The sequence below is a fragment of the Aulonocara stuartgranti genome, assembly GCF_965226115.1.
Source record: "Aulonocara stuartgranti genome assembly, chromosome: 5".
NCBI lineage: Eukaryota > Metazoa > Chordata > Actinopteri > Cichliformes > Cichlidae > Aulonocara > Aulonocara stuartgranti.
In genome coordinates this window covers 18014782-18028519 of record NC_138943.1, presented here as the reverse complement: position 1 = coordinate 18028519, position 13738 = coordinate 18014782, and the positions used below count along the sequence as shown (strand labels likewise).

Below are 13738 nucleotides of genomic sequence, written 5' to 3'. Positions count from 1 at the left end.
GGCTCTGAACAGTTACAAAAAGCCTGTGTGTCTAAAGAAAAAAAAATGACGTGGCCTTCATCCGATTGTGCAGTTGTCACAGAGATGTTTTGTGTATGTACTTCTATATAGGGAAAAATAAACTTTTATATAGCCCACTGGTTTCTGGTGGTCAGTATGTTTACACTGTGAACATACAGTTTAATGAAAAATGTGTTGGTTTTTTGCTGTTAGTGATGGTTCAACTCCCGCTCGTTGCTGCCCAGCTTTGGGAACGCTGTACAACACCAACACTCTTGATGCCTTTAAGACTACTGATAAGAAGGCTCTGTTGGAGAAAGAAGCCAAGGAGGTAAGAGACATCCAGTGGCAATTTGTTCTGACATCAAAAACATGTTGAAAGTGGATTATCTATAAAGTAGGCATTAGAATGGTCATATTTCCCAACAGAACATTACCTGATTAAATTATTGATTATTTTTTCTTTTGTATTATCTCTCTTTGTTGGGTAGATTTGGGATGCTATACAGTCTGGAGCTGCACTGAAGGACCCGTCCATCCTTTGTAGATTTATTCTCCTTACCTTTGCAGTGCGTAAAAATATGATCATATATGTTTGCTTGTTCTTTTTTGCTTTTGTTTTTTTCTACACTTTAACAACTTCATGTAACCAGTTTCCTTTCATGTTTCTCTCTTGTTCTGGCTACTCTTTTTAAACAGGATTTGAAGAAGTACAATTTCTACTACTGGTTCTGCTTTCCTGCTCTCTGTTTCAAAGAGGCGATAATGCTTGTTCGACCGCCCTCCGTCCTAGATCAGGTTTTCTCTGCAAAGCAGGTTGGATTTTTAAAGATCACCATATAATTTTAGATATTACACTTTGAAGTTATCCTTAAATGACCTTTTCTGAAAAAGTTAAAACTCTACAATTACTATTAGCTGTTTTATATGATGAATACAAAGTGCTATTAGTGTCTTCCACTGCTTCATCTATATAAACCAAAAGAATTTTACTGAATAATTCGGTTTTCATCCCTTTGAGGTCACTTGGTTGAGAATTGCTGCACTGACTTCAGCACTTGTGATATGTTTGAATTGCCGGATTTTTCTAACTTCTAATTTCTGTCTTAGATTGCAGCCCTGCAGGATGCTTATGATGGCCTGTGCATCAAAACAGGAGCCACTGCAGTTCCTTACTTCCTAATAAAATACACAGATGAGTCAGTTCAGATGGCCGTGCTGGGGGACTGGGAGACATTTTTCAGTGATACTAAGAAGGTTTCAAGAAGATTTTTATATTTATATTATTAGAAACAGGAATTTAATCTTATATTTTATTATTCTGTGTGTCTGCTACTTTTTTTGCACTTAGATCAATATCATAATAGTATGATTTAAAGTATACACCAAAAGTTTCCAAACCTATTGTTGTTCATTCTGTAATAAAAAAATAAAAAATAAAAAAAAGATTCAAACAGACTCGTTTTTTTTAATAAGGTTTAAAATTTATTTTGTTGTGGCTTCAAACTGGATTTCTACTGTAGTTTTATTGGCTCATCACATTTTACTAATGTTGTCTACTGTTACACACTCACACAATAACACATATACGCATTCACGCCTTGCTAATGTAAACATACCTTGTTTGTTTTCTCTAGGTTACTGTGGGTGTCTATGATCCGTGTACTCTGTCCCAACATCCGGGCTGGCCTCTGAGGAATCTACTGATGCTTGTAGCTAACCAATGGTAAACTCTCTGTGTGTGTGTGCATGTGTGACTGTGTTTTGAGGAAGTTGTCTCAATGATGTGTGCTGTCGGTCATTAAGTAATTTGGAAAAACCTGCTGAATTTCACTATGAGTTGCACATAAATGAAAGGCTCCTCTTCCTGACTGATTTCCCAACCCTGCTGAGGTGTTAGGAAAGCAAACCTTTGTAATTTAAGAAAATTATCAATTTCAAAAAGAGAAATGTATCAGTTTAAAAATGTTTGCATCAGGACAAAAGCAATTGAAACTCTACTAAAGTTATTCTGTTCCACTCGGACTGAAAAAGAAATATCAAGCTGCTGCTTCGTCTCAGTGGTGTTGCAAGAGTTTAGTGGGGATGTGATTAATTTGATCAATTACATGTGCTCCTAGATGACAGCACTTGCTTACAGAAACACGACTGTTGCTTTTAAGCTAGTCCCATTTGTCTATAAGGATATCAATTTTCCAGATAAACAAGGTTTATTTCTTCCATTTAAGCTCTTGCTAAGCTTTAATCTTAAAATGTAAATCAGGTTGTCCAAACAGTTTATATTGATCTAATCTGCCTTGCTTGAAGAGGATGAATAATGATGTCACTGCTTGCTGATTTATTATTTTTTTCCACCTAAAAGATTTTCAAAATTATCTCCAAATTCCATCAGGAAACATTGCTGCTCATGTTTGAACTACTTTGTGTGGATTTATTGCCTTTATGTGAATCATATTTCTTTTTCTCAGTTGTATTTATATATTTTTTTACATTTTATTTATTCATTTATTTTTTATTGTGGCAGGGAGTAGTTGCGTGGTCTGGGTAAAAGACCATAGCTGGTTTGTTAACTCATGCCATACCTATCTGTGACACACAGCAGCTACTGTTTGTTCTAACCACAGGCGGTGTTGTTTTATACACAGTATGAGGTGTCTTTGCAGAATATTGACAGATATTTTTAACTAGATTTGATCTATTAAAGGTGCTGTTATTAAACACTTTTAACGGAATATGTATATTTCTTATTCTTTTTGGTTTGAAAAGCGTTAGCAGGCTCTCTTGGGATATTCCAAAGTTGATGGAGGGTTTCTACAGCAGGATAGATCGATAACGGTTGTTACTTTCATGTATGTCACGTAAAAGGAATGTATTGTTACATTGTTACAAGGCCACATTAAGAAAATTCTTATTAATCATTTGGTAAAAGTCAAAATATCAAGATCAAAGATGAAATTCTATTTCAAGAAAAAACTTCAAATACTCTTTTGAGGAAAAAAAGTTGAAATGTGAAGATTACAGCTGTTATTTTAAGACAAAATGCCATAGCTCCTATACCCTAACGTTTAGATGAGTTAGTGAAACAAATTGATCAGCCGTCTTATCATGTCTTGTGATACAAAGGACATCCTCTTTATTGTACGAGGGTGTAACCATCAGTATCATTGCATCTGTCCATTACTGGCCTTTTCATTTTGTACAAATCCAACCAATTCTTCCAAGTCCGTGTGTTTTGTTGAAGAAATATAGAAGAAATCGAGACACGTCAGACCTGGCATTTTGTCGCATTTTCTCTTGTCTTTCTACAGTTGTGGTGTGATATCACGCTGCTCTACCTGCAAATAGTTATTTGAGTTAGTTTTGCCTTTCTATCAGCTAAAAGCAGTTTGGCCAATCTCCTCTGGTTAGAGAGCCCCTGCTCACTGGATATTTTCTCTTTTTTTGACCATTTTCTGTAAACCCTAGTGATAGTTGTATGGAGAAATCCCAGTCGATCATCAGTTTCTGAAATACTCAGACCAGCCTGTCTGCGACCAACAACTACGCCTTATTTTCCCCGTTTTGATGCTCAGTATAAACTTTACCAAGTCATCTTAACCACGTCTACATGCATAAACGAACTGAGTTTCTGCCATGTGGTTGGCTGATTAAATGTTTGTGTTAAAATGCAGTTGAAGAGGTGTTGCTGATGAAGTGGGCAGTGAGTGTACATATTTATTCATTTATGAAGGACACGTTTTTTTATGTTTTCGAAAATAGTTATCTGTAAACAACACACTTGGACGTCCTCCTACATCAAGGGGCCATTTCTTTTGTGGTTAAATTAGGCTCCTTCATGAGTATATGTCACATATCATCAGGAGTGCATTTTTAAAGCAGGATATTGTGTGTTTTCATCCAATCAGCCTCTTTAAGTGTTGTAGGCTGTGATTTTTGCTTGTTTTGAACACTTTGTGCTTATGCTCAGTGTCTCCAAAGCAGGTGGTTGTGCTTTATCATCTTTAAATATTCGATTGTGATTTTTATTTGCTTTATTCAGAAGTGGTTGATTCAACAATCAGAAAATTTAAAAAATAAAAGGATTCATATCCCACGGGCAATGATATATTTTAACCAGCTTAAGTTAAAAAAAAAAAGAAAAGGTTGTTTTGTTTATTTTTTTTTTAAATATTGTATAAACGATGCAGGTGAAAACTGCAAATCATCTGAAAGCTTTTCGGTACTTTTATTTTCAGATGGTAAATAAAGGAGTTGAGCTGAGAAATGAAACTAAATAGTTTTTGAGTAAAAATGTAAATATTCAGATGTAGGAGTAGATATCAAAATGAAATAACATAACCCCATACCTGATGACTTTGAGCAAGAGGAAGCAACCCATCTCACACAACTGATCATAATGTTTTGTTATGTTCTGAGACTGTCGTTGAAATTATCTCTGTATGTTTCTAATTGTGGCTTTTATATCAGTTAAGAAGCGTTGCACACTCTTATTTCAGGTCTATATTGAGGAGTGTTTTGTCACAGAGCTTAGTTTTCCCTCTTTTTTTCTGGCATTTAAATTTTTTTTCTTCTATTGTACAAAAAAGGAACTCCCACAGAGGCTTGTTTAGCAATAGTCTTCTGTGATATCAACTCATGCATGCTCTGCAGGTTTTTATCTTAAACAAACCTCATCGATCCTGTGCTTGACTACATTTTTTCTCTCTGTTAAACATAAACTGTTGATACTGGCATCGATGGCTGTGATGTCTTGCCTATTCAGTTCTTTTATCAGAGCTTGATTGTGTAACGTGACTCAGTTTTTCAGGACCATATTAGAGGAAGTGTTTTAGTACGGCTGTATAAGGTGTCAGAGTTTTATTTTGGAGCAACAGGCACATTAACGTGTATTTCACAATGATGGATGTGAGATATCTACATGTAAAAAAAGAAAAAAAAAAAATATATATATATATATATGTATATGTGTGTGTGTGTGTGTGTGTGTGTGTGTGTGTGTGTGTGTGTGTGTGTATATATTTTCAACATTTCATGTAGCATCTTGTGTGTGTACGTGTGCACTACAGGGGGTCTAAGTCTAAGCTGGACACAGTGGAGGTGCTGTGTTTTAGGGACAGAACTCTGCAGGGAAGCCGCTCCATTCAACAGAGCGTCATCTTCCATGTCAAACTACCTGAGCTTCCCAGCAACTCTGGTAATCTCTATTTCTTTCTGTGTTTCTCTTTTTATGTATGGGTGCATTGGTGCAGTTTGCATTGTGCTGCTGTGCATTTTTATATCGGTGCATTTGTATTTGTATTCATGTGAATGTGTGCATGCATTCAGATACATACACTTGTGGATATTAATAGTAAATTGAACACGCATTCTTAGTTCACTTTCCACCGAGACTCACTGTTTCTTTTTCAGGACACACTAATCTCACAAAGCGTTTCCATTATTCCTTTATCTGCTGAATAAGGGAAGAAAGCAATTTAAATGGTAATAGCAGGATGGGAAAACGGGTAGCTCTTTGATCTGCAAAGGTTTTTGTTGAGTTCAGACAAGGAATCTTTGTTTTCCTCAATCTACCTCTGTGGTTCATAATGTCTTTTAATTAATTTGCTGAGGATATATTCATGCAGCAAAAAATGATTCATCTACTCTGATGATTTGATATTGTTTTGAAAAGGATTAACCAATCAACCTTGGCCCAACTTTACACCGGGTTCAGCTAATCCATCTTCTAAATTCTGAAAATAGAGAGGGAGTAGACTGTATGTTTGTGAATTAACATCCACACATCTCAATTAAATAAAGGTTTTGGTGTATTAGAAGTTTCATTAAAGTTGTTCTAGCCTGAAAGTGTTTCTGTATGTATGTATGCATTTATGATTTTTGCTTATTTTACATTGCAAGTGTGTTTTTTGTTGTTGGTTTTTTTTTTCTCTTTTTTGATAGCTTGTCCCAAGAGTGTCGGCTGGGAGAAAAATCCAAAAGGAGCCATGGGACCCAGGATGGTCAACCTCAGTGAATGCATGGACCCCAAACGGTGAAATAAATAATACACGTATTTGAACTTCAGCAGGTTGTCTCGACCACGTCTACATGCCTAAATGCATTGAGTTGATGTCCAGTGATTGCTGATTAGATATTTGCGATAACAAACAGTTGGTGAAGTGGCTAGTGCGTGTATGTCTTCACCTGTCTTACTTAATTTTTTATAGGCTTGCAGAGTCTTCAGTAGACCTGAACCTGAAACTCATGAGATGGAGGCTGGTTCCTTCCCTGGACTTGGACAAAGTGATCAACACAAAGTGTCTCCTTCTAGGTGCTGGGACACTTGGGTGCAATGTGGCCCGGACACTCATGGTAAGGATAGAAAATCAAATCAGTGGGTAGACAGGGTGATGAAGGTATGCTAGAATTTGGATAAGTGCTCCTTGGAAAGTGTTATGGCTCTTAATTCATTAGGGTCTATGACTTAACCAGAAACTGTTACAGAAGATTTTTTAAACACTGATGTTAGTAAAGATGAGAAATGTTATGTTTTGATGATGGGTAGTATTTATTTTTTTCATGCTATGTTAAGGTGTAGCCGCAAGTCAGGTTACGAAACCTGTATAAAGGTTACTGCAACTTACAGGACAATCCATACAAATACTGCTAATACAACAATAATAAGCAGTAGCCCCGTGCCATTATCAAGACAGTTATCCTAAAAAGTGTAGATTTAACATTATTATCATATTACTGTGTGTCTCAGATTACATTTATACAAAAGAGAAAAAAAGGACTACTATTCTTCTAACTAATATGCTAGCATTACTGTTTCCACTGTTAACAGTATACATACACATACATGATGCTTGTTTGTTCAGAGTGTTTTTGGAACCACTGACTTTCACAGGAACATGCTTGAAGTCAGGATTTCATCAAAGGTTCCTTTAACAGAAGCTCATAAGCTTTGCAACAATTGTCAGGTTCACTGTTTCACTGTCACACACCTCAATTTTTTACATTCTTTTTATATGTCTTTATTTGATAGTTGAGCAGTTAAGATAGACAGGAAATTGGGGAGAGAGAGGAGGGGAAAGCAGGGGTTGTAGTTGAACCTACGCCACTGCACTCCAACCACGTGGCATGTGTTCACCAGGTTTTACAAAGATTAGAAGATGCTCGATGTTAATTATTTTTCATTCTGGGGATGTAGGCAGCACCTCTCTATAAATAAACCTTCTCTTAAACTGATCAGCTGACACACTGTTCACCACTTGTTTCACTTTTGGTGTCTGAACATGATGTGTGCCATAAAGTTTACAGTATACTGCAAATGAGTTATCTTGAATTGCTTTTGCTAACCACTTGAAATTCTGAAACAACTTTAGCGTTTTAATTAATTTGCACTCACAGAACAGAAGCATAGACATGTCACATTATTTGTGATGATATAATCTTGTCCAATTATCAACTGGACAAAATAGATTTTCTTTCATTTTTAAAAATCCTTTCCATCCATATCAGTGACTTAAAAAACTTTTTTAAAAAGGCTTACTCAGCTTTTAATATTTTTTTCAGTGTGAAAAACAACAGCTCTGATCTGCAGGTACAATCATCATCCTTGGTGCTTGCTTTTTTTCACCAGTTATTTGATTGTCTTTCACACTGAACCTGGTGTAATGTAGAATAGAACTAAAATTATACAGTTGTTTAACCTGCACACTAATGCACCCATTATTTCAGAGTTAGATTATAATTGCACTAAGTATTCATTTTAAATGCACACAAGGCACACCATCTCCCACTCATTGTCACTGAAACTGTTTACAAAGCGCCATTTAGGTCAGTGTTCATGTCAGTAAATGGTCGACTATGGTTTTTCCATTTTTCTCCAGGGATGGGGAGTGCGACACATTACATTTGTAGACAACGCAAAGATCTCATACTCCAATCCAGTGCGGCAGCCGCTTTATGAGTTTGAGGACTGTCTTGGAGGTGGAAAGTCCAAAGCCATGGCAGCTGTTGACCGACTTACCAAAATCTTTCCCGGTGTGGTACGTCGAATAACAATGCTTAACTGTGTAATATGACGCCTGTATTTCTGCTCATATTTTAGAGTTAAAGCATGCCCTGCTTCTTGGAAGCCAATGATTACAGTCTGTCATAATCCCTGTTATTCATTTCTTCAGAAATCCTGTGATTCTGTTCTGCATATTTCAGCGTTATATTGGAATCGCACCAAGCACTCATTTGAAATGCACACAAGGCACAGTGCCTACTAGTTACTGTCACTGATGATGCTCACAAAGTGCTGCTGAGGCCAGTGTTCATGTGATAAATGGAGGTTAATTATCTTAAAATAACATTGAAAAAGATGAATTTGTAATCACTGTACAACTGCACTGAATGCAATTGCCATTTTACTATTTTTAGGTTTTTAATTGTATTCCTGTTTGAGTTCTTGTAACTTAGATGTGAAGTACACACCATGGAGAATAATAAGAGTTGGTTTTTATGCATATTAATGCTGGTGGTTTCAATACTTTGCAAATTAATGAGTGGGTTCTCTGTGGGTGGGGTTTTTGTTTTCTTTTTTTTTGGGGGGGGGGGGGGGGGTATATATTTCAGCAAATGAAAAAGAAAAAGCAGCCTAACAAACACTCAAGAAGGGCTGTGGATTGGTTTGAAAGGGGGCAGCCTATTAAGCGACTAGAAAGTGCAAAGACTGGCTGCATATTTATAACGTGAGTCACATGTGCAGTATGCATTTCAAAATGAGGTGATTCACTTGTCTGTCCTGGAATATTATGCAATGTTGGGGTCAGAAGATCATGAAGCTTAAAAAAATGATTGGGCAGTTTTCCCTTTTATATGTTGGTGGCAGATTTAATCATCTCGGTATCTGACAGCTTCATTGACTCAGAACCCATTTATAGTGTGTGTGTGTGTGTGTGTGTGTGTGTGTGTGTGTGTGTGTGTGTGTGTGTGTGTGTGTGTGTGTGTGTGTGTGTTTCCATGACCAATCATACTGTTTTCACATTAGCTATAAACATTTAAGCCAAAAATGATTTCTCCTTCTGAAAACATGACACTTCAAAGCTGGAGTGAGTTGACTGAATCAATAGCAATCTAATGGACAGCAAATACAAAGCTACTGCCAGGAGATTTTTGGCATAGCTTAGAAAAAGCATCCAGACAGGTTGCTTTGCACAGATAATAAAATTAGCCTCACAGCACATCTAATGCTCACAAACCAAACACGTTATCTTCACTTTTAAATCTGGAGCGAAATCCACTTCTGGAGCCTCTAAATCATTTTTAAAGCATTTGAAGAAGACTGACTAAGAAAAGCAGCGTGTAAAATGCTTTCACACCTTCTGCTTCTTGTCAGCTTGTAAGTTTTAACTAAACTGACCATGTGTAGGAGTCTCAAAACTTGTGTGTCCCTAGCGTGCCTGTGCCTTTATCAGTCACATCTCACACAGCGACTCCCTCAGTGTTTAAACGTCTGATGTAATTTACCTTAAACTGTGTAAGATTCAAGCCTCATTGTTAAAGTATTGATTTTTCAGAGCTTGCAATCATCTCTGTAATAACGTGTCGGTGAAACGAGATACACTAGGACGGGAAAATGGTGTCACACATTAAAAGAAACGTGATGTCCTTTTAAGTTGAACACACACACACACACACCTGTCATGTCATCAACTTGACATCCAGGTCTCTCGCCAACCCTGGCCCACCCTTATTTTCAGTTTCTCTCTGAATGTTCTGGGAATGAAATAGAAAGTGAAAAAACGGACACGTGGCCCCGTGTGGTCATGACGTGTCGTGACACTTTGTGTTTTCACCATCAAACTAGCTGCATCCACACCTGCTCCTATTTGTAACAGTGTGAGCGTGTGCCTGCTTGGCTTTCCTCCCTGCTTGTTTTTCTGCAAACGTATGGGTGTCAGGTGCAACTGTGAAAGATGGAAAGACAAATATGAAGAGGGTGAGCTGAAAGTGCAGAAGTACTTTAATTGAACTGGGGGAATATGGTTCAAACAAGGTCACAATGTTGAAAATGTCAGGCAGATTTCTTATTTTGTATGTGGGCGAACACCTGACACAAGTCACCTGACATTTCCAGGAGCTTCTTTTTCTCGCTTAAAATTTGTTCTCATCAAAACTGGATCATCAACAGCGGCTTTCTTGGATTGTTTTATTTTTCCAGAAAGTTTTTTTTTCTCACACTCAAAAAGATGTATGTCTTTCTTGGCTGTAGGTTAAGGATGTTTATAGAGGAAATTGGAATATGATTACCACCTCTGCAGCTTAGCAACACTTACGTCAGTGAAATATAAATTCAAGACTTGGTTGACAAGCTCCCACACTTACAATGTGAGGAGTGAAGGCAGAAGACCCACTGATTGAGTAAAAGTGGCATTTTTATTTTTTCTTGTTCAAATCTCGCACTTCTGCTTTGCCCTTTCTGTCCTTCTCTTGACTATGAAATGACTCTTGACATTTCCGTTTGCCTTGTTGTCGAGTATACGCTCCCTGGAGATAAACATGGCACGAGAATTTTGGCAGTGGACAACAAAAGACTGAACATTGCCTTTTTTAAGGATATTTTGTTGACTTTAAGATGATCTTTTATGTTTTATTTTCATACTGCTGAGTTATACAGGACCTTTTTTTTTCTGATCTCCCCAGTCTGTCAGTTACCAGACAGCAGAGAAATTTGCTTTTCAATCTGTGACTGAGGAAATCCATATTTTCATGTCTCAGAAGATTTCTGTAACCTGACTTCTTTTTATGTCTAAGGTGCTTTTGGAATGGCACTATTCTTTTATGTCCTTACATATTTTATACTATAGAGATTTGAGCCAGATGTACTGGAAAAAGAATACCTCCTGAGAGTATTAAAAGTTGGTTTCCCCATAAATAATGTATGCATATGAATCAAATACATTTTAATAATGTCAAAGAGAGCTGATTGTGCAAACAAAAGACTTGTACATATTGTACATATCGTGCTAGTTACCACACATGTCTGCTCAATTTGTAAGCCGTTCCTTACCTCTATTTCTTTCTATTGCAGAATGCAGAAGGTTACAATATGAGCATCCCCATGCCTGGCCACCCTGTGAATTTCTCTCAGGCCACTCTGTCTCAGGCCCAGAGAGATGTCGAGCAGCTGGAAAAGCTAATTGAAGAGCACGATGTGGTGTTTTTACTAATGGATACAAGAGAGAGCCGCTGGCTGCCTACGGTTATCGCTGCCAGCAAGAGGAAGGTAGGAAGGAACGGTACAATATGTAGAATGAACGGTCACAAAGCAGTGCGGTAGGGTGTGTGTGTGTGCGGGGGTGGGGTTCGATTATAGCTCCACTTATAGTATTTTACATAAAAACAATGAATGAAATGATGACATGCAATGTGAAAGTGGACACCTGCAACGAAGTGTGCACTCATGATTATTATTAAACTCTGCAGTTTAGCGGAGCTACTTTCAGCTCATTATTTGGTTCTGCACATTCGCCCTGTCGCCGCTCTCATGAACTCGCTTAGAGGAGACAGCTGTTTTCAGCAAAAAAGCTCTAAATCAATCCACTGAGCAGCGTCGTGTAGCAACTAGACAAACTAGTCTGTGAATAAAAGTCAAACATAAAACACCAAAAAGACCAAAATAGACGTAAATATTCAACCTTTTTACCTAAATGACTAGAAAAGTAATTAGAAACAAAGTTTTTAATAGTTCATTGTTTTATACTGCAGATTAAAAGTGCATGTTATACTCCACCTTTTTAATTGTTTTATTCTTTGCTATTAGGGACTTTTTGTAATCTACACAATGAATTGTAAAGGATTTTATTACTTTATCTAGTCTCTACTGGCGCATTGTAGTCTAGTCTCAGATGTACATAAACAGAACAGGCTTTATGAGCTTTGTTGAGAGTATTTTGATAGTGGCACAGGAAATCAATACCATGGATTTAAACAGATCTGTTTGCTCAAAGGTTACTTTGGACCTCAAGCCACAGTGCAGCACTCTGGCAGGAGACATTAATGTCTTTTTAACTTTGTTTTTCTTTTATTTACCTTTAAGCTTGAATCTGAAATTGGGAAGCCCTTTCACTTCTCCTTTGGGAAACTAAGATTGCTTGATAACTCAAGTCCAACTTTTCTCTTTACCATTTTATATTAATGTTATTTTATAATTTGCCATGCAAAATTGGATTTATTGAACATTGTGTCAGGAACTTGTAATGCTTCCAGTGGGAACAGTAATGCAACTCTTATGTTGCTGTGTGCTGTTAAGTGGGCTGTTGATGAGGTTTTTTTCTGATGGCTGGCTCAACTGAGAGGTTATTTGGCCATTTGTGCCATGGAGCTGTTTCAGACTTCACTGCTAATTGGCATCAAAATTTGTTTCAAGTGCTGCTCCAAAAATGTAGATGCTTTCCGTAGAGGCCAGTAATGTTTTATGTGATTGATTTTTTAAAAAATAATCCAACATGATGTTCCCTTATTGTCTGCATAAGAGAAGCCACATTTAACTGGTTGAAAATGTACTCAGGGCAAATGGCAAAAATATCAGTAATCAAGCCAAAGCAATTTTGATTCTTTTTTTTCTGTTGCTTTGTAAAAAAGCTTTTATGACCATGATTTACCATAATTGTTATTTTCACAGCTAGTGGTGAATGCTGCTCTAGGATTCGACACATTTGTCGTGATGCGCCACGGCCTGAAGAAACCTCCCAACACTCAGAGCGTTTCCACCGAGCCGGACTCCTCCCCTTCCTGCTCCTCTGCCTCCTCGTCATCCTCCACACCGGCCGGTGCTGCGCCCGCTGTCCTGGGATCGTCCCTGTTTTCAAACATCCCAGGGCACAAGCTTGGCTGCTACTTCTGCAATGATGTTGTGGCACCAGGAGATGTAAGGAAACCACACAGATAACAAGTATACACTCAACTAAGTAGCTCACCTAATGCACTCAAAACCAGGTAGACGCTGCTGCAAAGTCGGCTGTGTTGTTTACAGGAGTTAAAATTAGTGATGGTCGCATGAGCGAAATCTCTTTTCAGATGTTATTTTCAAGCAAACAAGGTTTTGAAATGGTCCCAAGCAAACAGAAGCTGAAGTGAAAATGATTGCTATTAAAAAATTACGGTCCCATATGAGATATGAACTCGAATCTCCTGAGTGAAAGTCTCATATGATTCCTGTTTTTATGCTTAACTGTTAGGAGCATCACATCAGTGTTGTGTTTAAGGTTGCCTGCACACTTCGTAGTCATCAAAAATCTGTTGCTTTTAAATGCAGCATTTGGTTTAGTTATTGTTTGGTTTTCATATTTTTGAGAAAGATGGTTGTAATTGTTTTTCTGTAAGAGTAACAATATGCAAATCCCCCCCCAAGAAAGAATAAAACAGAACTTGCAGCTTTGTAGCCTCGACACCCACATTCCCACATTCTGCTTGTGTCTCTGGATGTTCTTTGTTTTGGGGATTTTGGATTTCCAAAATCTCCTTCTCTTGACCTTTTCGGAGTAATGCACGAAGATTCTTCATAGGCTATTAAAGGCTGTGGCATTTGTTGGAAACTTGCTGCAATGAGCTCTGACTTCTACTGTAAATGCCATATGTGTCGGTCTCTCTGTGAAACATTAAAGTAATACTAAGATTTGAACTTGAGGCAGAGCCTGCTATCAGTATATTCTAAATGTTGATCTAAGGTTGAGTTCAGTGAATGAATAAATATAGAGTTTTG

At 37.5% G+C, this 13738-nt stretch overlaps 1 protein-coding gene across 2 annotated transcripts in view; it reads left to right on the top strand.

Moving 5' to 3' along the window:
* atg7 (ATG7 autophagy related 7 homolog) overlaps nt 1-13738 on the top strand; it is a 58016-nt gene that overhangs the window by 3847 nt on the left and 40431 nt on the right. For both annotated transcript variants that reach the window (XM_082532625.1, XM_082532626.1), the window contains exons 4-14: nt 214-331; nt 492-569; nt 700-816; nt 1111-1257; nt 1638-1726; nt 5067-5194; nt 5941-6031; nt 6207-6351; nt 7875-8033; nt 11066-11260; nt 12659-12904. In XM_082532625.1, the coding sequence (XP_082388751.1) occupies nt 214-331; nt 492-569; nt 700-816; nt 1111-1257; nt 1638-1726; nt 5067-5194; nt 5941-6031; nt 6207-6351; nt 7875-8033; nt 11066-11260; nt 12659-12904 (1513 nt within the window). The remainder of the gene's footprint in view (nt 1-213; nt 332-491; nt 570-699; nt 817-1110; nt 1258-1637; nt 1727-5066; nt 5195-5940; nt 6032-6206; nt 6352-7874; nt 8034-11065; nt 11261-12658; nt 12905-13738) is intronic.